This window comes from Tamandua tetradactyla, chromosome 2 (genome assembly GCF_023851605.1).
Source record: "Tamandua tetradactyla isolate mTamTet1 chromosome 2, mTamTet1.pri, whole genome shotgun sequence".
Taxonomy (NCBI): Eukaryota; Metazoa; Chordata; class Mammalia; order Pilosa; family Myrmecophagidae; genus Tamandua; species Tamandua tetradactyla.
Genome location: NC_135328.1, coordinates 45,699,874 through 45,726,132, shown reverse-complemented (window position 1 = coordinate 45,726,132; position 26,259 = coordinate 45,699,874). Strand labels below are relative to the sequence as shown.

Here is a 26,259-nt window from a genome sequence, read left to right as displayed (position 1 = left end):
GTAGGTAGTGCTAAAAATGAAATAAAACCAGGCAACCAGTTACAGAATCAAAGATTATAATTGAAAGAATATTTCTCCCTTGTTTTGTATCAGTAGTTTGTATTTGTACATGAAGCAGATATCTTTGTTTTCTTCTCTCTTATCCCCTTATCATATGACATGTTATATTTTTTATGTCATAGTATTTGAGTTATAGGATATCAAATATGAGTGAATATTATCCAAGGACTTGTACCCTGTTCTGGAGAGATTTAGTGTGTTTCTGGTTGTACACAAGACAGTTGAGTATTGTTAGGTGAAAAATATATCAGTCATTTTTTTTAGGGTTTAAGCATGATTTAAGGTGATATGTATAGCTGCCAAATTGAAAGGGGGTAGACTGTGATGGTTAGGTTCATGTGTCAATTTGGCCAGGCGCTGGTGCCCAATTGTCTAGTCAAGTAAGCACTGGCCTAACTGTTACTGCAAGGACATTTTGTGGACTTAAATAATTAGTCATTTGATTACATCTATGGTGATTAAATGTACAATCATTTAATGATTGTACACAATGAGAGAAATTTAATCCAGTAAACTAAAGGCTTTTAAGGTAGAGGTGACAAAATCAACAGTCAAAAGAAAACTTTCATCTATATTTCAGCTAGCCAGCCTGTCCTAGAAAATTCACTAGAACCTTCATTGGGGTTGTCAGTTTACAGCCTGCTCTACAGAATTTGAACTCATGCATCCCCACAGTTGCATGAGACACTTTCATAAAATCTCATATCATTTACAGATATTTCCTATTGGTTCTATTTCTGTAAGGGACCCTGACTACTACAGTCACCATTATTCTTATTCTTTGTAAGGTTTGTAGTTCTTCTTTGTGGTCAGTTTGCATTTAACTGTGGGTGTCTGAGCAAAATAAAGAGAGGTAGGCATAGATGGTAGGTCAACCTGGGAGGGCTGAGTGGGGCCTAATTGTTTGAAGCAGTGAATATTTTCTTCTTAAACCAATTTGTGCTTTCCTGTCAAATCTAGTGGCCTTAGGGAATGAGGAATTCCAATACTGAGTGCTAGAGGAGACTCTTACCCAGACACCAAGGATCAAAGACAGATTTCCAAAACTGAGATTAGCAAGAGTATTAGGAAATAGCCTGGTAGAAAGGGGCAAGAAGGTTATTCCAAATGTTGGATTATCTATAGTTATATCAGTTACAGAAGTTTGGTGGCATAAATCTTGTTATAGAAGATGGAACTGAGGCTTTAAGAAATTAAGTAACTTTTCTGAGGTGTCCCAACTAGTAAGTAGCAGAGCTGAATTTCAAACCCAGGGTTTTTTTGACTTAAGTCTGTGTTCTCCCCAGTATATACCATGCTGCTCTGTTTTAAAAAATTTAGTTTTTAGAGGTTTGGTTTTTAATAGTAACATTTTAAATACCAAATGTCAAACAGCCTTATTGAAGGAATTCTCTGCCATCCAATGAATTTTGGAAAAATCTGCTTATAGGAAGTGAGAAAAGAAAGAAAAAAAGCAATAGCTCTCTCATAGTACCCAAGATAGAATTCCAAGAAATGCTCAGACAGTAGAAGGTCACCAAGGAGTATTTAAAGACCTTGTTCCATTGTATTTTTCTCAGCCTTAAACTCATCATTCCAGATGTGAGTAGAAGCAGTTCTGCCACAGGTCCTCCCCAGGAGGCTTACTACTTCATTATCTTCTAATATAATAGTGCATGAGTATTTAAATGTTAAATTTAATATTTTATTATGAATTACTTTCCATTTTATTTTTTCTTTACAGTGTAATGAAAGCATTCTATTGATCTTTTTCAAATTGTGCATATGGATATATTATCTAAGATTTTCTTTTAAGGATGTAGAGCAGAGACTGGTTGCGATAAGATTGAGATCCACTGGGCTTATGCTCAGGGTTAAGATATGGGGGCATAATTTCTACCTGGTTCTAAATACTCATCCTCAAGATGTTATTCCTCTTTAACTTTCTTTGGTTTCCATTGCTTAGAGAATAAAGGGGAGGTCCAGTGGTTTGGCATATGAGCAGGCCCTCCAGAATCCAGTCCTGACTATATTCCTACCATTTTCTTTGCTCTGTAGCCCCCATATACCCTACTCTGTAGCAATTCCAAATTGCACACTGTTCTCAAATCAGGCCTTGGGGATTTGTGCCCGTTAGACTTTGCTCATGATTTTTTTTTCTGTCTGTAATGCTGTTCATCCCCCACCCTCACCCCAATTTTCTTCCTGTGCACTGATAACCTATTCCTCTTTCAAGACTTAGCTGAAGCTAGCCTTGTGAGATGTGTACTGACTTCCCCGTTTGCAACTGGCTGGTCTCTGCTTTGTGTGCTCTCCTCCCTTATAGGACATGTTTTTAATGTTTTATATTATTTTCCCAACTCATGTTTTTATTCTGTACACTCTTCATTGATCTGTTTGATATTTATGATAGAAGAAATCCTTTAGATGCTCTCTTCTCCATTTTACTTTAATTTCAAAACAATGACAAACTTACAGAAAATTTTCAAATACAGTACAAGGAACTTTTTTCCTATACCATTTGAGAAACACTACCAATAAAATAACCCATGTCCAAATACTTTAGTATTTTCAAAAAAAAAAAAAAAGAACATTCTTCTACATAACTTCAGAACAATCATCAAAATCAGGAAATAAAGTATGTAATTCTTGGATCCCATTTAAATTTTCATAGAAAAGGGATACAGTACAGCATCACATGCTGCTTTTATTTGTTATATCTCTTTAGTTTCCTTCTCTCTGGAATAAATCTTTCCTAGACTTCTATGAGCTGGACAATTAGTTTGTTATTTTGTAGAATGTCCTTCAATTTGGATTTATCTGATGTTTCCTCATGATAAGATTTTGCTTCTTTGACAGAAATGTGACAGAATAGAAGAGATGCTGCATTCTTTTCATTACGTCTACCAGTTGGTGCATGATTTCAGTGTTGATGCTTTTATCTTGGCTTACTTGATTAAGGCCCTGTCTCTCAGCTTCGCCCTTATATCATTACTCTTATTCCCTTTGTAATTAATAAGTATATAATGGAGAGGTATTTTGAGATTATTGTAAGTAATCTCACCACTCGTCAGACTTCTAGTTCATTTATCTTTATCAGCATAGACTTAAGGTTTCCTATTTTAGTCAGTGATAATTTGTTTCTATCATTATTTGTTTTGCTGCTCAAATTATTACTGATCTTGCCAGTAGAAGTTCCTTTTAGCTGGCTTTTGGGTCCTCTTGATATATCCCTATCGTGTGTTAAGCAGTGTCTTTTTTTCTAGCAAACAACGTATTTCCCCAGGCCCAGCTCTGGAATCAGTAATTTCTTCAAAGACTTCTAGTCCATTTTATTGGAGAATGGAATTTAGAAATCAAAATTGGGGAATTATATGTGTTCATTATAATGCAGTGTTTCTGTTTCCAGGCCTTCTCAGTGGCTACAGCTAGAGAAATATGTAGGAATATATGTATGTGTAAGTGTATGTGTACATATATATATATATATATATATATATACATACATTCACATTTTTAAATTTCTTCTATATCTGTATCTGTGTACCTACATTTATTTCACAACATGTTTCTACACTATTGAAGTCTAATTCTAGTCTAGCACCACAGGGTTCATTTTTGTTTTCTCCCTGTTCCATATTTGCACAACTCCATTTTCTGATAGTAAGAAACTTGATTCCCATGATGCATTTATTTGTTTATTAGTCTTGATCATCTCCCCTGCATACCCCATTCAGTCTCCTTACCCCATTCAGTCTCTGACCCCCATTCAGTCTCTGACGTCATATGCTGTGCTGCCACTGCTGTCCCCTTCCCCCATGAATATCTTTCTCAACTGATTATCTCCAGTTTTCCATGGAAGGCCTCCTACGGTCTCGTGCACACATGCTGTACTGCCCTTCAGTGCCGATGCTCTTCCTATTCCTCTTGGATTCCAACACCCAAGGCTGATCATCCCCCTTCCCCAGCAACATAAAGGTTCACCCTCTTCATCCCTCTTGAGTTCTAACACTCCAAGCCAGGGTACCCTTTCTGCTTGGAGACCTTCCTTATCCTACTCAGGCTCTGAGTTCCCTTACCAAAGATATCCTTTTTGGGCACCACCACCCTATGCCAGACCACCCCTCAGTGAGGCACTCTCCTCAACCTACCTGGGCTCTGACAGCCTGAACCAGGTTGCCCATCCATGAAGATGTTCTCTTCTCCCCACTTGAGCTCTGACACCCCGTACTGGACAACCACTTTCCCAGGTAGACATTCTTCTTACTTTGGGCAGCCTCTGACACTCCTGTCTAAGACCACTGTGGCTTCCCTGCCCCCAGCCACATGCCAGACACATACATCTACTTTGCTTGGGTTCATCTGATGGCTTTTGAACGGAATTATTCAGAAAAAGAAGTGGAAGTGGTTCTTTAAATTTTTAATATTCTGCTATTATAATACTTATGTCACTGAAGTGGAATGCCATCATGCAAACACTTAACTTATACAAGCTCATTTATATATATATATATACATAGACACACATTAGTGGGAATGACTGTCCTGACAGTGCATTCAGTGGAGCAAGGTTAGAAAAGTGAATTCTTTGTCCTTCAGTTGGACCAGTTCCTGAGTTCATCTTCAGAGTTAGCATTTTACCCAGCTGACAGGTTTAAACATACATTTTACATTCAACATGCCCCCTAAACTCAGGTCAACTACTTTGTCTGCCATACTTTGGGGGCACCTTCAGGACTTTTTAAGGGTCATTTTGACTATGGGCCACTTTTACCTCATGTACTGACTTTCTTTAGACTCTGACCTTGCATGACCTACAAGGGGTCTGTGGTGCTCCTGTGTGTGCTGCCTAAGCTTTTGAGGTTAAAAATTTGTATTGTACCACACGAAACAGTTTGACTGTTAGGCCTGAGAACAAGTACAGAACCTGGGACAATTTAGTGAAAGCAGCTCAGATCTAGGCTAATGCCTGGAAGCAGGCTTTCCTATTTTGACAACCCAATGTGCTGTTGATTAGGTCATAATGCACCATTATATTTTTATAAATGGATCAACAAGCTTAAGCTAAATAAAACACTTGGGAAAGATTGCCAGGTCTATACCCCCCCACACACAATTATTACACTTAGTTGTGTTTGTGTTTTTTGATGATTGGGACCATGGCCTTCTTGAATGCAAGGACTCTTTGTTATTTGTCTTCTTGGCCCCATCTTTGGGGCCTGTGTGATACTCTGTCCTGAGGGCTCAAGTGACTGCAAAAGGAAGCAAGTGGAGCAGGACCAGAGATGTTTTGAGCTCCTTTCAATGTCCAAGGAGGAAGAATGTAATGGAGTATTTGTTTCCTGTCTTGATGGGGATGTATTGTTTACTTGATGATGACAGATGAGCACAAAATGGAGTAGAGTCTCTCCATATCCTCACCTGCAACCTAGCAGGCAGCACGAAGCTGTTGTGCCAGCACTAATGAAGCAGTACAGGAAACGCCACTGGATAAAGTTCAGCTGTGAACCCTGGCCTCCCAACAGGGGAAAACGGGGACCCTTTGAAGAAGAAGACAGCTGGGTTTTGGTTTCAAAACCTTAACACTGCCATCACTAGATGTTCATCTGTCAGTGCACAGGGGACAACATGTGGGGAACAGTTGTGTCCGGTCAGGCCAAAGAGAGGGAAAAAAATGGCTAATTTCCAGGGTAGCTACACACCCTTCCGTGGTTGATGATTCTGCTTAGTGTAGCTAAAAAGAATTGATTTGAAGTGGCTGAGGCTGTGTGTGAGAACTGAGCACTGTTTGTTGTGGGCCAGGCAGTCCTTTCCACATTGCCCTCTGTCCATCCTCACAGCAGGTGAAGACACTGAGGCCTAAGGTTCTGTGCTGAAAGTGTGTTGGCCAGTCGGGTCCAGTTGTCCAACTCCTGAACTGCTTCCATATGCACGATAGTCCTCAAGTATCACAGATTCCCAGCCCACCCCAGATCTCTTCATGAGGTCTTCCTAACAGGACTTCAGCTTTTCTCTCAGTTGCTGGAGGCCCCAGTTTCGTGGAAAGGAAACATTTTCTTTTCTTACTTCCCCCCTCCAGACCCCACCACCTTGATTTTCAGTTGCTGGTTTTAATGTGGTATTTTCCTCCCAGAAAAATAAAATATTTGTTGTCCTTGGATGAATTTATTTACTAAGGCTTCTCTAATCTGTGTAAGAGTTTTCTTCTGAGGGGATTTCTTGCTTCTACTATAATGGCATTTAACTCTGCTGAGGTTTGTTTAACAGAATAGGAAGGGGGAGACTTATCTCCTTCCTAATCCCTCTTGAATGTTTACATTGCTCTGCCAAAGTAAATGCTGTGTAAAGTGGCAGCAGTCATTTGCTCTGTAATAGTCAATATGCAGCTGCCAGAGCTGATTGAAACATATTAACGTAAGTGATAATACTGTCATAGAAGTGAAAAGTTAAGTTGCTTATCAGTATATTTTGATAAGCTACTTAAATTTTACAGTAGCATGTGCTGGCTTCAGACAGACATTAATGATGGAGGACTGTGCACTTTATCTGTCCTCTCTATTGCCTCTCACTTCATTTATTACCCTCGGCAGTACAGCTGGTAATCTATACAGGGTGCTGATTTCCCTTTCCCTGGCAGGATGTAGTCATGTAGCATCGGAGCTCTAAATTGTGTCCAGCTCTATCTGTAATGGACACTTAGCTCAGCAAGGCAGGCATGGTTAAGATGGCGAGTGCCTGAAATGGCATTCTTCTCACATGTCTATTTGATAGAACTTTGGAAAAGCTTCTTATAGAGAACAAAGTCACTTAAATTAAGAGACCACATTTCTTGGGAATAGGAGATACATTGCAACTATAATCTTATAGTACTAAGGTGCCCTTGCTGTTAGTCTTTGTTTGGTTTTATTTTTTGGTAAACACTGAGACTGAAGGTGTCCCAGGCTCTATGATTGGGCCTGGGAAGACAAAGTAGAGAAAGATATGATCTTTCCTCTCAGTTTGTTCAGTTTGTGGGGAAGACAGACATGTCATTGAGTGGTACATGGTGTGTGGAATGTTAGAACAGAAGCTTGCACACAACCAGGGCAACACTGAAGAGAGGGGTTTAAAGCCTATGAGGTAGGGAGAAGGTAGGGAGCCATCAGAGAGATGAGTTGAAATCCACTAGACTAGGTCATGAGAATAATAGAGAGATAAGGGCCAAGCATACATAAAGTCAGGAAGAAGTGAAGATTCTTGGAGATCCTTGGCACGTGGCTTCAATGAGAGGAGTATGTAAACGGGGATAGGACAGCTAGAGAAGCGGTCAAGGGCTTGGTGGTCAGGAGCCTCAGTTGCTAGTCTAAGAAGTATGGACTTGATCCTGTAGTGATGGGGCATTATTGCAGAAATTTAATTCGGAATGTGACTTAGGCTGGCATTTTAGAAAGATCCTTTTAAGCATCACACAGAGGGTGGACTACAGGGGTAAGGCTGGCACCACACTGTTGTCAGAGTTAGGGGGATCAAAGGTTAGGATCGGTGGGAATGGGGAGTTAGAGCTCGTCCTGCACTTAGTATAAAGAGTGTGTATTATAGCTAGACTAGCTATAATGAAAGCATTATAGTTAGTTTGATATGAAAGCATGAATGGTTTTGGGTCATGAGGCCTTCAGGACACCTTGCGTATGTCATCAGTATAAGTCCTGTGTATGTGGTTATGTGTGTCCAATCATTAGAAACTTGAATAGAAGCTTTCCTGGGAAGGGTGAATGTAGTGGGAAAGGCCTGGGGGGCTCTTCAGGATGGTTCTTGATTGCAAACTCTACTTTGAATTTCTTCTGTATAAACCTTTTCTAGCTCTGAGGCATGAGAATAATTTATAACAGACATTTAGCCCTCTCCATAATTAGCATTATGCCTGTCTGTTTTTCCAGCATAGCCTATGTCAGAAAGACTCCTCAGGATGTAGAGAAAAACTTTAATGTACAGTTGTGAATTAGTTCCTGGTTAAGTTTTTTGACCTGCATACTAATATTTCATGTGTTTCCTCTTCTTCCCCTAGCTATCTCCCCTGGTTCGAAGTATTTTATAAGCTACTTAACATCTTGGCAGATTACACGGCAAAAGGACAGGTATTTGTCTTTTATTTCATTCATTTTAACAAGTAAACTTTCATTTACTTTTTATGATGATAAAAGTATTACATGTCTTAAATGTTGCCAAAACATTTACCAAAAAGGAATGCATGCCCCATTGTAGAAAGTTTGGGAAATTGAGAAAACAATAGGATGGAAATGAAAATCACTCTTAATTTGCTCCTGCTCCTCTCCCAAAGATAAGTATTGCTAGCATTTGGGGGTATTTTTTTTCTTTATTCTTTTCTTTGAGTTAAATAAATAGTAAATAGACCCTTAGCATCAAGATGGTTAATACTTATAGCTTCTGATATTCCCAAGCAGCCCTGAAAGTTCATGACATGTATTAAATTATAAATGTGCTGAAGCACAAATATGAACTGCTCATGTTATGCTACAAAGCAGGGGTTTACACATTATACACTTAAATGACAAATTACCTACCTGGTTGTCCCAAGTTTCCATTTCAATAAGACTTTGTTGTACTTTACTTTATAGTAATTTTCATAAGGGCCTGAAAATTACTTTTAAAGTTCAGCGATACCTTACAGTACTTCTGGAAGAAATGGTGTGCTAAAACATCCTTGATAGGTGTCAGGGGTCAACTGGAACTGTAGTAACCTTTTGTAGCCCATATCTTTTGGATACCATTATAATAGAAACATTTCCCCCGGGCTGTTAAAAATGTTATAAATATTCTTCATGGCTTCTAAGGTTTTATCACATACAATCAATTATCGAAACATTTACCTATTGTTGAGAAGTTTTTCTAATTAGAATTTTCCCCTCTTATAAGCAGTGTAGCCATTAGCATCCCTGGGCATAAGGCATTTTCTTACTTTTGGTGTGTTTAATGGACAAATCTTCCCACAAGTTAGATTTAACTTAGATACATTGCCAAATGTATTCTAGAGGCTATGTTACATAAAAGGGATAGCTAATAAAAATGACTTCATAGATCACTAACACTCACTCTGAAAAGACATGTGCATGTCAGGTAATTTTATCATAAAAGAAGTCTTTTACCCTTTGATGAATGAGTTAAGAAGTCACCTGGGTTTGTTCATCGATTTCTGATTCACAGTTCACTTTAGTCATACACTCAGGTTTGCGTTCAAACTTGAGAGATATCTTTAATTGATAACATGTACACCCTTAACAGTTTTAAAATTGAAGGGGGAAGCAGGATTATTCCCCTGTAAAATTGTGCACTATCCCTGTGGGCCAATGCTCCAGCAAGGATACTGCCTCTCAGTGTGTTGGATCCTGAGATCGGTAACATGTTTTGGTTGGAGTCTGTTTCCCCTGAGTCCAGGACCCTTTTAAAAAAAGTTTCCTTGTGGTTAAAGAAAGCATGACACAGTGATAAGGAATCTGCCTACAACTGGTTTAATTGTTTACAAGGTGTTAGTCAACTGACCAGGACAAGAAGCTTTCCAAAAGTCATTGTGAAGGTTGGGCAAGGGAGGCCTCTGTTTGGGGGTGGTTACTGTGACATGCCAGTGTGGAGTGTCAGAACTTGAGCTGGGTGATGAGGCTGTCTGCATGGATCATCTACTCAGTGTGGTTATCAGAGGCTGCATGGGGTAAGGAAGGTATCTACTTCGGGATGGACAGGTAAGAAAGGCAGCTGAGCCAGAGAACAGATTGGCTCAGGGTGTCAATGCCTAAGCGAGATGAGGAGAGTGTTTGTGTGGGCGTGTTATGGCAATGTCTTAGCACTAGATGTCAGAAGTCAAATGGGTTCTGTGCTGGTTTGAAACTATTATATACTCCAGAAAAGCCATGTTTTAATCCTGATCCAATCTTGTGGGGCCAAACCTAGTGTTCAGGGTGGGAAACTTTGATTGGATTGTTTCCATGGAGATGTGATATACCCCATTGTGGGTGTGGACTTTTGATTAGATGAAGATGTGACCCCATCTATTCAAGGTGGGTCTTGATTAGTTTACTTAAGTCCTTTAAAAGGGGAAACATTTTGGAGAATGCAGATGCTTAGAGAACAGTTGCTTCAGAGATGACAGAGACACAGATGTTTGGAGATGCTTGGAGTGCCAACAGAAAAAGCAGATGCCTAGATATGGGAAAAGCCTAGCATACATCGCCATGTGCCTACCCATGAAATGCTAAAGCAAGCATCACAACTCAGAGTTGTGTCCCAGAGGAGCTAAGTGAAAGCCCACAGATGCTTAGAGGAAACCACTGGTATCAAAAGCTGGAAGCAATGGAATTGGGAACAAGGATCAGCAGACACCAGCCATGTGCCTTCCCACGTGGCAGACACTGCCCTTTCTTGAGTCAAGGTATCCTTTTCTAGATGCCTTAGTTTGGACATTTTTCTGGCCTTAGAACTATAAACTTGTGTTGTAATAAATTCCCTTCATAGAATCCATTCCATTTTGGATATATTGCATTCTAGCAGCTTTAGCAAACCAATAAAGGGTCTAGAGAGTGTCCGCATAGGAAGGGAGGCAGCAGCAGTGGCTCAGTCCTGGAGTGTTAGAACCTGTGGTAAGGAGTATATATTTGTGTGGGGAAGATGTTCAGAACTGGGTATCAGTCAATGTCTGAGGAGAGCAAGGAGGGCATATGGGTGGGAAAGGAGTCAGGAGCAGGTACGTGCAAATTGCAAATTGTTACATACAAATAAGTAAATATACTAAGAAAATAAGGGCAGGATTTTTCACTGTTGATGGTAGTTACAAATATGCAAAGGGAAGAAACTAGAATGATTCCCATGTTGCAATGAAATTAAAACTATCATTGTGAACCTGAGTTTCAATATATGTAGATAGATATAAAAATAAATATTGTTACAATTGTTTATTTTGTGTGTGTGTTTGTGTGTGTGCATGTAATATATTCCCTGGCTCTGTCCACTGAAAGGGCTTGGGATCAGGAATACCCAAGTAGCAGTAAGCACACCTAGTGCCCAGATCTGGTGTCTAAATACCATTCTCTATTAAAAGGAACCCAGGCTCCTTGAAGGAATGGCTGATTCCAGTGCTGGGGCAGGGAAAGTATAAGATAGGCTTGGAATATCTTTTAGCGCCAAAAAGTAAGGAAGTGCTCAAAACATGATAGAGACATGTCAGAAGGATACAAAAGTGAGTTTGAAGGACCAAGGCACTCCCACTGGTCATATCTGCGGCAATTTGAGCATCCAAACAAATAATGGAGAAAGGAACACTATTCAACAGTTAAAAGGAAAGAACTCCAATGTATACAATGACATGGATTATTTCAAATGCATTTCACTAAGCAAAAGAAGCCAGGCACAGAAACACTACCCTGTAACTGAATTTATAGACATTCTGGAAGAGACAAAAACTATAAGGATAGGAAACAGATCAATGATTGCCGGGTACTGCTGGGATGGGGAGGCATTTGGCTACAAAGGGGTACACTTTTTTTGTTCTGTATCTCAATTTTGATGTTGGTTACACAACTGTATGCATTTTTTGAAACTCATAGAACTGCACACTGAAAAGGGTGAACTTTAGTGTATATAAATTGTACTTCAGTAAAAAAAATGTGTTCCTGTATAGAACTACCAATGGTGGGGGGAAAACAAGGGGGCTGTTTGTTGAACATTTATCTATATACAATTAGCTTTGCTATTCATAATGATTCTGCCTACTGCCAGCTAGTTGGCTTTGACATAGATTTTAAGAGATATCTAAAGTTCAAAAACAATAAGAGGTAGGTAAGAAAACCTCTTAAACTCAAAGAGATATACTGTTTAGTTTCTTGATGCTCTACGCACACTTTATATTTAACTTCGTAAAGGTTCAGTTTGTCAAGATCTCTTTTGATCTTGAGACTTGGTGTTAGCCTTTGCTTTTCCTCAGTTTCCCCTGAAACTTGAGTAAGCATTCCTTCTATTTCTTTATGTGAGTTGAGTGTGAAAATATTAGACAGGACAGTGCCAGTGACATGAAAGCAGAGATTTCCATCCAGGTTGACATTTATCTAGTCATCTTTCTCCTTCATGAATTTCACACTTAATTGAGAAGAAACACAGGGCTTGGACTTCCATTTTCTCAAAGCTTAGTGATAAATGGAGGGCGGCCTCCCTGGGGTGTCTAAGAAGACCAAACCTCTGGTTTAAACCCAACCTAGCTGTGAAATTTTGCCTTTCATATACCCTGGCCTAGTCTTTTCCATCCTATGTGAAATGGAGAACCAAGAGTGTCCCAACCATTCAAGTCAAAAGCGAAATTGGTGAGCTCAGAACATATTTGCTTTACTTCACTCCATCAAGGAAAACATTCACATTCAATAATTCATTTTTAGAGATTGAAACGTCATCAGATTGAACTTGGGAAATAGTTTTCAGGGAATTATTTCATCAAGGAGTCTCTTCCTTTGAAGGACTTTACTTAAGTCATTGCCCTTTGTGATTGAAACCTACATCAATAAGGGGTGATGGACATTATGCCTACAGATGTGATGCCCAATACAGACATGGAATCACTTGGTCCATCAAGGGGATGCACAACCTGAATCTAATCATTAGGAAATATCAGGCAACCTGAAAACAAAAAACTATCTATTTTTTAAATGACTGCGTTCCTCAAAACTGATAGTGTCATTGATGTGGATTTGATTGTGTACCCCAGTTGGACAAGTTCTTATTATAGACAGCATCTCTTCAGGATGTTACTTCAGTTAAGATTTGGCCCGATTAAAACAGGTTGGGCTTTAATATCCAGATTACCAGAGTCCTTTATTATGAGCAGAGTGAATATCAGACATAGTAAAAAGCCACAGAGAACAACCATAAGCCAGAAGTCACCAGAACCTGGAAAAGAAAAGAGAATATACCTTGCTCTGTGCATTACCATATGACAGAAAAGCCAAGGAACCCCAAATATTGCCAGCCAACCATAAGATACCAATCCTATGAAGAAACTAGCTTTCTAGTCTTTGAAACCATGAGCCACTAAATTCTGTTAAGCCTGCCCATTACATGATATTTATTTTGGTAGCCAGGAAATTAAAATAGTCATAAAATACAAAGAAAGTTTGTAGAAATGTCCCAGCTTAAAGGAGATTAAAGAGACATGACGTCTTGAACTGAAGGGAAAGAAATGCTTAACAGAGCATTTATTGGGTCAAATCATTGATAAAAATCAGAAGACTGAGGGTAGACTAGAAAAGAATAGTGTATTAGTGTTAAATTTACTGAAGTTGAAAACTGGGCTCTGGTTGTATAAGAACATCTTGATTTTTAAGAAATATATGCTGTGAAGTGTTTAAGGACCAAGGGCTAGGATGAGGGCAACTTACTCTTAAATGGTTCAGGAAATAAATATTTTTTGAAATTATTATTATTACTGCTATTGAAAGTACTGCCACTATTATTAATATTGTAATTATTTCCAAGTAAATTTTTTTGTTAGATGTAACCCTTAAAACATGTTATTTTAGAGCATCAAATATCATTTTTTACATTAAAAAAGATGGCAAAGATTATAACCCATTGAATAAATTAGATAGTGCATCCATATTAATATAAGTAAATAGATAAATCGAAATGTTTATTGGGAACAGAATGCTTACATAAAGTATCTCTCCACAAAGTGCTAACTAAATACAAAAGGAAAAAGTGCAGTCTCACAGTGGAGACATCATGAATTAATTAAATGGGCAAAGTAAACATCGTCAGTAAAGGGACAAATTGAAATATGAATCATGAGAAAACAACAGAGCCATTCTACAAATTTGGTTGGCCTGTCAAGATTACACAAGTCTGGGAAAGACTGGGGCACTGTTCCAGACTGAAGAAGACGTGACGTCTCAAGGGAACCCAATTCTGAATTGGATTATTCTGCTATGGAGGACATTATTGGCATAGTTGGCAAAACTCAGATGGGATCTATGGATTAGATTGTTATGATGTATCAGTGTTAATTTCCTCAATTTGATGACTGTCCTTGTTTGTTTTTATGGATGATGGGACAGTGTTGACAATTCACTTTCCAAATAGTTCAGGAAATAAAAGTTTTTCATACTGTTTTTGCAACTGTTCTGGAAGTTTGAGATGGTTTCAGAGCAGAATTAAACACATGCATACATAAGTTCATTTCTCTCCTTTATTAGAAACTTGAGTGACTTGTCAGCGGACATACTGGAACTAACTTTGTAGTCTAAGCTAATCCTCTTTTTCTTCTCCTTAAATTGACAATACCAAAGGCAGCTGTTGTACATTGGGGAGGGCTCTGGGCTGGAACACAGAAGACCTGAGTTTCGGTTCCAGCTGTGTAACTTCTAACTGGCTGAATTGAGCAAGTTTCTTCACCTTTCTAAGCCTCAGTTTTCACATTTATAAAGTGGGTTAATTGTGATGATTAAATAGATAACAAATACCAAAATAACTTTACTGCTAGTATATTAACAGAGAATTCCACAGAGCTTTTGGATAATTCTGTGAGCAGTGTTCTTCTGAGCACTTTAAAGCTGAATCTGGTTTTGACCAAATAATTTGTACTGGTTTGTATGTAATTCTGTGTCTCAGTTTCACTAATTAACATTCACTGCCACTGTCCAATATCGCATGCTATGGTATGTTGTTCATTTCTAACTTTCCATAATTGGAGGCTGCTGTGTGCCTAGTGAACACTCAATAAAATTAATTGAGGTTAATGATGATGAAGACAAGCTCTGTAATGTCAACCATTGTTTCTCCCCACCACCCACGCCCCTTAAGCTAGGATTGTTTGCATTTAAAAGTTGTGGCTATGGAGTTGAAAGAAGATTTGCTGAGACCTCTGGTATAGGATACATGAAAGGCAGCCACAGTAGGTGTCTCAGGGAGTGGAAGATGTCAGTTCTGGTGTGGGAGAGTTATTTGGCTCTTATGTTAGAGCCATAAATAGTGTCTTTTGTCTAACCCTACTTGCACATCAAACCTATTTCTGTATTGGGGCTGGCTTCTTGCCAGTCAGTCTGTGGCCAGACCTCCAGGTCTCTGATGATGGCCCCAGCCTTGCTTTTGTTATTTAGGCCTTTTATTTCTTTCAGGTGAGTCAGCGGAATGAACTTCTTGGAACTCTGCACAAACTTCCCATCCCTGACCCAGGAGTGTCTGTTCATCTCAGTGTGGTAAGTGGGGCAGAATATTAATCACTGAGAAACCATTTTGTTATTAACAATAAGAGGGAACTAGCCGAACAGGATCATATTTTCTTGTCTGTATCTCCCCCATAATAATCTGAGACCTCTGAGCTCAAGGTAGGCCAGGGAGTAGGATTTCTTCCCCTCTCCTGGATTCCATGAGAAACATCCCCAGCCTTCTCTCTTCTGGCTGTAGTCCCATCACTACCATCTCCAGGAGTATAGATGCTGGGCTTGGAATAGGATGGCTGGCCCCTACCTACATCTTCGCCCCCGACTGGGGCTCTCTGTCCCCTCAGCCTTCAATACTGCTCTCCCTTATTTGCCAGGGCAACCCATATTCATCCTTCATAGCTCAATTCAGATTTTATTTCCAGAATAGTCTTCCTCTTGGCACACCCCAAGACTTTAACTAGGGCTTTCTCCCTTGTCTCCAAGCATCTTGTGCATTTTGTGGGACTTAGTCACACAATACTGAAATGATCTGTTTTCCTGTCTCCCAGATAGACTCTGTGTCTCTTGAGAGCAGATGTAGGGAATAACCCAGCATAGTTCTTGACCTGCCAGTAAAAATCGTTTCTTTGAACTATTTTAAATATGTGCTCTGTGTTCTGCAGTGTGATAGGGTGGAAAATTCTCTGAACTACAGATTGGGAGGTTTCAATCCTTTAGTAGTTTTGCCAGTAATCAAGACCTTCAACTTCGTTGGCTTCAATGTCCTCTTATAATCAGATAAGGCACCAGAAGGAGTTAGAAAATCTTTTCCATATTTCAGTTTCTGTAGTTCTCTGATTCCCTGGGTCAAACCTTTGTTGTCATGTTCATCAAAATTCTCAGCACCGTTTAACCAGTTTTTGTATAGGTATTTCCCCTATGGTGTAGGGTCTGGAAGTTTAAAGAGTTTTATCTTTCATCTTCCCTAGAATAAGGTAGTTGTAGTATTCAGTGGTTATCTTGAAGAAAATGAATATTTTCTGCAGTTTTTTTTTCTTCATGATAACAATCAAATGAAAAGCAATATTACTACCAATAACTAATAATAAATCTACTATTTATTATATTCCTAATTTATGCCAAATATATAGCTTTAATTTTCAAAATAACTACAAAATAGATATTAGCATTCCTATTTTATAGATAAGAAAATTAAAGTTTAGAAAGGAAAAATTACTTGCCCTTCCAAGGTCACATGATTAATAAGTGACAAATTTGGCTTTTCAAACCAAGGGGCTAACTTTAAAACCAATGTTCTTTTCACTATGCCTTTGTGTTTGAAAAAAAAAAAGAGAGGAAGGAAAGGAGGAAGAAGGGAGGGAGACAGAAAAAGAGGAAAGAAGGAAAGAAGTAAAGAGGGAGGAAAGGAAGGAAGACTTGTAGAGGTTTTTACTCATTTTAATAGATCATAGGAAGAAAAGGGACCTTGTTCCTGAACAGAACAGAAATTCTTGTAAAGGAGACTGTCTGAAAAAGATGAACAAATGAGCTTTAACCCTGCCCCAGTCATTGCTGTATAGCTTAACAGCCCTGGCTTTGTCTCTGTCCCTCTTCCTAAGCAGCTTGATCTCACCACGTTAGTCCGTAATGACTTCCGACAGGTAGCCGTGGAGAAGCCTGGCTGGGTCACCAGCTGCTGGGTAGGAAGGCCCACTCTTACCCCTCAAATGGCTGCACAGGCAGCATGCCTGCCAGGCCTCAAAGACGAGCCATCTTAGGGGCAGGAGCTGTTGGGGTGGTGCAGCTGTTTCGTGCCAGTGGTTTCTAGGAATGTTTCTGACCTCCCCGGCTCCCTAACATTTCACAGGCAATGGAGCAAGACAGAATCTCAAAGGACAGCCTGGGGACTTCTTGGTTTTAGAATTGCATTGACTCACTATTTTACAATTCATTGGTTCTATAAAGGCAGGTATTTTATTTCCTGTTCACTAGAAATTCTTTCCATTTTTCATTTCCGCTTTTGAAGGGCTAGTCTCATCTGATTATCAATCCTGAAATGTTGAAAAAATGGCAATTAGTCTTTAGTCTCTATCTAAAAGAAAATATTTCTGTGTGTCTGATATAGGTAGTTAAGAAAAACAGAAATGTAAACTAGCTGCTGACAACAATAGCAACTTTATATTAAACCAGCATTTATTTAATGCTAGGTACTTCATCTATTTAGCATTTATTCTTCCTAACAGTTCTGAAGTAGATATGATTTTCATATATAGATTTTAAAAATTGAGGTCCTGAGCTATTAAGTAAAGTTGCCTAAGATCACATAGCTATTTAGCGGTTGACTGCGTGGTTGTGCTTTTTCGCCATCACTGCATCAAGCCATTGTTTTGTAACTCTACCACCTTGTGGACATCCCTTATTGGACATGGCCTAGAAATCTCTTCTAACCATTTGATAGACAAGTTGTTACCTCATGAAGTCAAATTTGAACCTTGTGTTTTACTTTCTCTCTTTTAATACTCATTGTTAAATTGAATTAATCAATAATTGAATTAATCAACTAGTTTCTGTGCTACAAAATCTCTGTTGTAATATTTCATACATAATATCTGGGCCTAGACCCATAGATTTTAAAATAATGTATTGCAGAGGTTTTTTTAGAGTTATCCTTTTGTAATTTTTTTCATTGTAGTTTTTTGTTTATTATTTTAATTCAAGTGGCTTTAGCTGTAATTTACGCATAACACAGATTTAACAGTCTTAGTGGAAAGAGCACAGATTTATAATTACACAGATCTGGTTTCAGTCTCAATTCTGCCACCTACTAGCGCTCTAACATTAGGCAAGTTACTTTACCTCTCTGAGCCTTAATTTACTCATTTGTAATGTGGAAATAATATCTATTTTTAAATTTGTTACAGAAATTAAAAAATAGTTAAGTGCCTGATGTAAGGCTTATCATGTTGCAAGTTTTCAGTAAATATCTGAGTATTGGACAAGTAGCTCATGCTATTGTTGTTGTCATTATGACAATTGTCCTTAGGGCCTTTCATTCCTGGAAGCCTATACAACCCATTCTTCTAGAGACCTACTTACTTTGTAATTATCCAAGAATAAAGAGTGGGTAGGGAGCTTCCTGAAATGTCATTTCGGGGTCCAGGTCTGAACTTAGGCCATGGTTAAGCCGACCTTCTCTGCATGTGACCTTTCCTGGCCTTTACACAATCCCATCTTTAATTGGCCAGCGCCAGTCTCTTTCCATTCCTGCTTGCCATTGTTCTCTGAGTCTTCAGTGCAGTAGAAGAGGTGTCATTATTCATCCTGTTGTTGTTTAATTTACGGACACATACTAGTCATATACATAGAAAAGCCTCACTGAAAATTCTTTGAACTGGTCAGTTTTTTCAATTCTGCTGAGTCTCTGGCTCCCTTCGCTGGAGATTCCATTGGAGATGAAGAAGCTTATTTGCAGAGCATGCATAATGAGCAGAATTTCTCCACTGTTAGCCATCTGCAATGGTCTCTGTGCAGCAGTCCTTCAGCTGGAACCTTCCTTAAGCATCATTTAGGCATTTGGGAGCTGGTTTTGGCTGCAACTCAAAGATGGATATAATATCAAGTGCTGGAATGAAATAGTAGGTTTAACTGGTTTCCTAGTTTGCCAGGCTGCTGTGACAAATACCATGCAGTGAGCTGGCTTAAATAACAAGCATTTATTGACTCATGGTTTTGAAGGTAGAAGAAATCCAAAATCAAGATTTTGTCAAGGCTTGCTTTCTCCCAGAATCTGTAGCCTTCTGGTGCTGAGTGCCAGCAATCCTTGGAATTTCTTGGTTTATATCTCTGCCTCCCACTACAAGGTGATGCCTTCTCCTTTCTGGTTTATGTGACTTCCAGAATCTCTTTATATGGCCACCAGTAGGATGGTTAAGGCCCACCCTAGTTCAATTGGTCACATCTTTTAACTAAAAGTGCAGGAATGCAGATTAAGTTTAAGAACATACTTTTGCTGGAGTACATAACTTGATCTACTACAGTTAGTAAAGACTGTTACTGAGTGAACCTAGAAATATTTGCTCTCTAGAGTCCACTTTTCTTCCCAGAGCAATAGATTATAAAGGTGAAGTTTTCACGTGTTCAGAAACCTGCAAATGTTATGTGGGAATTTACCTTTTAATCTCTTTGAGCTGTTCATCTTGTGTCTCCCAAAGAAATTCATCTCTCATAGAAAAGAGCTCCAGCTACCAAATTGATGGTTAATGTATCTGACTTGAATCCAATATTATGCAAAGAAAATGTTCCATGGGCACATCATATGAGTGAAATATTCTGAATAATGTGCTTATTGCACCATTTTTAAAAAATAAATAGTTTTGCATTTCTTTTCCAGCACTCTTACTTTACTGTGCCTGATACCAGAGAACTTCCCAGTATACCTGAGAATGTGAGTATTTGTGGGAATAAAAAATTCATTGCTATTCTTCCTCACTTTTTATTTATTTTTCATAGAAAATAAAAGGTTATATTTTCTCATTAAAAAAATAATTCATTATAAAAACAGAAAATCAAATATAGAATATATGGAAAGTATAGAAGAATATAAAAACAAGGAGAGACCATTATTCATACTTCTCAAATGTGATCACCTCTTAATATTTTGATGTCTCATTCCAGTCTTTGTAGGATGTATTTTTTACATAGTTAAATCATCTTTGACATAAGCGTTTTCCCATTTTCATTCATAAGAAATCATTTTTGCTACTCATAGAGTCAGAATCTAGAAGATAGATTACCAGGGGGCAGGGTAGGAGTAGAAAATGGGAAGTTAAAACTTAAAACATACTGGGTTCCTGTCTGGAATGATGGAAATGATTTGGTAGTGGGGGTTGTTGATGGTAGCTCAACACCGTGAACACAATTAACAGCACTGAAATACATAACTGAATAAGATTAAAAGGAGAAATGTTAGATATGGTAACACAACAAAAAAATTTTTTTAACTCCATGGAATTATAGTATAATAGTGAACCTTAAATTAAATAGTAATAGTTTGAGTTGTGAAAATGTGCTATCTTCAGTTGTAACGATTGATCCACACCAATGCAAGGTGTTGGTGGTGGAATGGTCTGTGGGAATTCTGTATTTGATGCATGGTTGTTCTAAAAACCACAACTTCTCTAATTTTTTTTAAAGGATATTTTTGCTGGCTGAATAATATTCCATTTTCTATATAGTATATTTAGCCATTCCACCACTGTAATATATTTGGATTTTTCTATTTTTTACTGTTGTAAATAAAAGTATTTCTTTCAAAAAATTTTCCATGTCGAGGTTTTTTTATTAGGATATATTTAATCACATAGAATTGCAATGTATACTCACTTTTTAAAGCAATCCAAGAGAAACCTAGTATTTGTGAGTGTAAGTGTCAGAGCTCCTACCCCCACCTCTTAAAGATTTAGGAGCAATGAATGAGAGTCTGAGAGAACAGACGATTAATGTTTGCCCCCTGAACAAACTGAATGATATATCTAACCTAGCCTTAAGAAACTTAATAGTTTACTCTGATTATAAATACTACTATACAGTATTAAATATAGTCTAGCCACCACTTAGATACTTGATTACTTTTTGAAAGTATTAGAATAAGTGATATATTTCTCCATGGCTACTGTAGGGTCACAGAAAGGAAATTCCTCTAAGTGTTGTCTATAAAACAGACCAATTACAAATGATCCCAAGTAATCAAATTTAATTAATGGAGTTAGGTTGGAGTATTGTGATTAGATAACAGCCTTCTCATGTGGAAATTATCAAGTATATCCTTAGAGTTTATAAACTATATGATGAGGCTAAAGTAGAAAATGTTACTTCCTTTTTGCTTAACATTAAGTAATAAAAGTTCCAGACAACAGTTCGCATTTCAAGAGCAATAACTAATGTTTATTGAGAGCCTACTGCTTGTCAGATAATGCATTCTGTGCTTTACATGCATTTTCTCATTTATCCCTCTTACCCTTCACAAGCTTAGGTGAAAACTACTATAATGTAATTATTCTCATTTTATATAAGGAAATGGAGGCCTTGAGAATTTAAGTGTTAGAATTAGATTTCAAACATTAGTCTATCTAATCATAGAGGTTCAGCTCTTGTATACTGTACTATTCTTTTAGCCCATGTTCTAGTTTGCTAGCTGCTGAAATGCAATATACTAGAAACGGAATGGCTTTTTAAAAGGGGGATTTAATAAGTTGCTAGTTTACAGTTCTAAGGCCGAGAAAATGTCCCAATTACAACAAGTCTATAGAAATGTCCAATCAAAGGCATCCAGGGAAAGATACCTTGATTCAAGAAGGCCGATGAAGTTCAGGGTTTCTTTCTCATCTGGAAAGGCACATGGTGAACACGGTCAGGGTTCCTCTCTCATCTGGAAGGGCACATGGTGAACACGGAGTCATCTGCTAGCTTCTTCTCCTGGCTTCCTGTTTCATAAAGCTCCCTGGGATGCATTTTCCTTCTTCATTTTCAGAGGTTGCTGGCTGGTGAACTCTGCTTCTCATGGCTATGTCGTTCTTCTCTGCTCTCTCTGAATCTCTTTCTCCAAAATGTTTCCTCTTTTATAGGACTCCAGTAAACCAATCAAGACCCACCCAAATGGGTGAAGACATGTCGTCACCTAATCCAGTTTAACAACCACTCTTGACTAAATCACATCATCCAGGGAGACGATCCAATCACAGTTTCAAACATAAAGTATTGAATAGGGATTATTCTACCTTTATAAATGGGATTTTGGTTAAAACATGGATTTTCTAGGGGACATACTTCCTTTCAAACCAGCACAGCCCATAATTTTGCTTCTCATCTCTCCAAAAATTCCAGTGAAATGATACAACGTATAAAAATAAGGGGAAAAATGATTCCTAAATAGAAGAGTGGGCTCCCATGAACCAGAAAAGTTGAGACATTTCTCATGAGAGGAAATGATCATTGATACTTGGCACTCAATTTAATATAGACAACAGAGGAACCCAAAACAACCTGGAAAATCCCGAGGAAAGAGCAGAAGTGGGGGTATAACATAAATCAATAGGAAAAGGCTAATTGAAGGGTTATTTCTAAATGCCATGAAATATTTATAAAAATTGATCATGTTCTAGATCATAATGATTATCTCAAAATAGAAAAAGTCAAACTCCTACTGGTTAATACGGTCTTCCATTGTAATAGAATAAAACTAGAACTTAATAATAAATTGATGAATATTTTAGAAATGTTCATCTACTTGAAATAAAGATTGGGTCAAAGAGGATAAAAAATGAAATTTGATATTTATAAATTAATGACAATGAAAACACTTAACAGTAAAAACTAAGGGATGTACCCAAAACCATGCTCAGGAGAAATTTCATAGCTTTGAATGCTTTTGTTACAAATTAGAAATATAGAAAATAATGAATTTGATGTTCAATTCAAGAAGCTAGAAAAGTTAACATTAGAAAAATAAATTACAATTTAATTAACTAGAGAATATCGTTAAAGTAAAATTGAAATATAGGACTAGAAACTGATTTTTTGAAAAGAGTAACCAAATAAAATTATCCTGAACTTATATGCCAATAAATTTGAAAATTGTGATACTAGAAACTTTTATAAAAAAATATAAATGATCAAAATCAATCTAAGAAACAGGAAATGGGAATATAGCATAATAAGAACTTGAAAGGATTAATAGAGCTCTCTTGACCATCTCTTCTATTAACCCTACAAATGTGTCAGGTTTTAGATGGGTTTATTCGTGCACATTCAAAGATAGATAATTATTATTCTAAATGGTAGAAAGGTATGTGTGCATGCCATACAAAAGAGCAAGGAAATTCACTCACAATTCCATACTTACTTGATCATTTGATTGGGTATGGAATTCTAGACTGAATATCACTTTCTCTTCAGAATTTTAAGACATTGCTCCACTGACTTATAACTTTCCTGTTTTGACTTATGTTGAAAGTTTTTCGAGTCCCTTTTTTGTCCATGTATCCTGAAATTACACAGTGATGCCCCTTGCTATGGTGTGCATTTTTCTATTGTAGTGGGCACTTGGTGGCCCCATTCAGTTTGGAAACTCATGTCCTAAAGACACTTTAGCCAGTGAAGTGCTGGGAAATTTTCTTGATTATTCCTTTGAAAACTTTCTTCTTTATATTTTCTTTTCTTTTTCTGGGATGTCTTTGGTAGGATATTAAAGCTTTTATGTTGATTTTCTTATTTTCTTATCTCTCCTATTTTCAGTCTCGCCTTCTTTTTTTTTTTAGTCTTCCTTCTACTTTCTCAACTAATATTTGCACCCTTTTAATGATTTTCTTATTTCTGCCATCATCCTGTTAATACGCAAGAACTTTTGTTGTTCAAGAAATTGTTTCATTTTTAATGCCAACTTATTCTTGTTTCATGGATGCATTATTTTCTCTCATCTCTCTGGGGCAATAGTAAAGATTTTTCTTAATGGTCCTTCTCCTTGTACTGTCTTTTTCCTCAACTTCCCTGTCTTTATTTGTGGTTTTTTTTTCTTTATTTGTTTTGATCTATGTCTTACGGTAGACATATTCCTCAACTGACTGTCCAGGCACATTTAAGAGTGAGGTGCTAAAATACTGAATAGAAGCTCTGTCTTCATGAGTGGCACTTGTCCATTGGTGGGCTTTATGGTAAGTGATGGATCACAGGTCTAGCTATTTTGGGCAGGGGAGGGGGTTCTCATTGTTGGTATCAAAATCTTTTCTTTTGGACTAGTCAGTTTTCTCAGGAATGAGTCTTTCAGTCTCTTGCCTGGGAGACGTTAGCTTCATTATCAGTATAATGGAAGCTGAGTGTGGGGGGGTCAGTATGGTCATTATGGGTTGTCAACATTTGCTGTGCAAACTTTCATTTAATTCCTCAGCTTTCAATTTAATGCTTTATCTCTTGTTCTCAGCTATACCTGGTATCCTCGAGCCTTTCTGTTTCAGTCCCTCTAGAAAATAAACATTCATTCTTCTGGAGGGGTGCACGAGGGCCAGTTGACTAGTTGGGTGAGCTGGGGAAGGAGGATTTAAGGATTGAATTATTCTTATTTTTATTTGTACCCTTTCTCTAGCCTTTACAGGTTCTTGGTGTCTCCAATTCCTGAGCCTTTTTAAAGTTCTGTTTTGTAAGTAGGTTGATGTTTGCTGCCCTGTTCATCTACCCATCCTTAGATTTCAGCCTTTTCTGGTCTAGGTAACTCACGTTACCTTTCGTTTCTCAACCTCAGCACTATTAGTTCGGGCCAGCCAGTTCTTTGTCACATGGGGCTATCCTGTGCGCCACAGCACATACACATACTCACCTCCAGCCAGTCGTGAAGTTCAAAATTATCTCCAGACATTGCCAATGTTCCTCAGAGGACGAAATGACTTTAGATTGAGAATCATTGTGTTAGTACATCTGCTTTCTGCTTCCAATTTTTTTTTTTTTCACATGGGCAAACACCGGGAATCAAACCTGCGTCTCCGGTATGGCAGGCGAGAACTCTGCCTGCTGAGCTACTGTGGCCCGCCCCTTCCAAAATTTTGACATTTCTACTTTTCTTTTGCATTTCTGTCCCTTCTCCTATTTTTTGCTCCTTTTAAAGTTGTTTTACTATGACTTTTTTTGGGGGGTGGGGGGTGGGGGGTGGGGAGAGGAGATGGCATCCGAGAAGAGGAAAGATAAATGTATATAATTAATTTACCATGTATTACAGGAAATATGTTTTTATCTATGATTTCCCTTCTAATAGGCATTTAGATTGATTCTAATGTTTTGCTATGGTCTCACACATAAGGTGACATTTTAAAATATTAATTACCATCTATTTTCAGCACCCTGCAAAATGACATTCCTTTGTTCTTCCTCATGCAAAAACATTTTTAAAATTTGTACATTGTACATTTCACTATTATTATACACTCTAGGCCTTCCTAGATTATACCATCTCGATTTTTAACATCTATCTTTCTTTCTGATTTCATTCATGTCCCCAGCCCTCCTCCCTCTGTCATTCTCACATGCAGCTTCATTCAGTGTTTTGACATAATTATATTACAGTTAGGTAGTATTGTGCTGTCCATTTCTGAGTTTTTGTATCCAGTCCTGTTGCACAGTCTGTATCCCTTCAGCTCCAATTACCCAATATCTTACCCTATTTCTATCTCCTGATGGTCCCTGTTACCAACGACATATTCAAAGTTTATTCACTAATGTCAGTTCATATCAGTGAGACCATACAGTATTTGTCCTTTAGTTTTTGGCTAGTTTCACTCAGCATAATGTTCTCAAGGTCCATCCATGTTGTTACTTACTTCATAAGTTTATTCTGTCTTAAAGCTGCATAATATTCCATCGTATGTATAATATACCACAGTTTGTTTAGCCACTCATCTGTTGATGGACATTTTGGCTGTTTCCATCTCTTTGCAATTGTAAATAATGCTGCTATAAACATTGGTATGCAAGTGTCCGTTTGTGTCTTTGCCCTTAAGTGCTCTGAGTAGATACCTAGCAATGGTATTCCTGGGTCATATGGCAATTCTATATTCAGCTTTTTGAGGAACTGCCAAACTGCCTTCCACAGAGGTTGCACCATTTGACATTCCCACCATCAGCGAATAAGTATGCCTCTTTCTCCACATCCTTTCCAGCACTTGTCATTTTCTGTTTTGTTGATAATGGCCATTCTGGTGGGTGTGAGATGATATCTCATTGTGGTTTTGATTTGCATTTCTCTAATGGCCAGGGACGTTGAGCATCTCTTCATGTGCCTTTTGTTTTGCTATTATAAATAATACTATAATAAAAATTACTGCCTGGGTTAGGTTCATCTTTTTTATTTTAAGGGTCAAGAATTCCTTAAGAACTTAAATGTGAGGCACCCCAAAGTTCTGATAATTTTTTATTTTAAAAAACCACAATTACTAAGATTAGAAGTAGTATAAAAGAAAACAGTAACTGTCTTTTGGTAGCCTCACTTCCAATTCTTCTCTGTACCATA

General features: G+C 37.9%; 1 protein-coding gene across 13 annotated transcripts in view; it reads left to right on the top strand.

Annotated features, from left to right (window-relative positions):
- Positions 1-26,259, top strand: part of DENND1A (DENN domain containing 1A) — a 665,083-nt gene that overhangs the window by 325,709 nt on the left and 313,115 nt on the right. For all 13 annotated transcript variants that reach the window (XR_013169077.1, XM_077144393.1, XM_077144391.1 and 10 more), the window contains 3 exons: positions 8,084-8,153; positions 15,183-15,263; positions 19,600-19,653. Coding sequence is in view for 12 of the 13 variants with exons in the window: in XM_077144393.1 (XP_077000508.1) it covers positions 8,084-8,153; positions 15,183-15,263; positions 19,600-19,653 (205 nt within the window). In the remaining variant the exon portion in view is untranslated. The remainder of the gene's footprint in view (positions 1-8,083; positions 8,154-15,182; positions 15,264-19,599; positions 19,654-26,259) is intronic.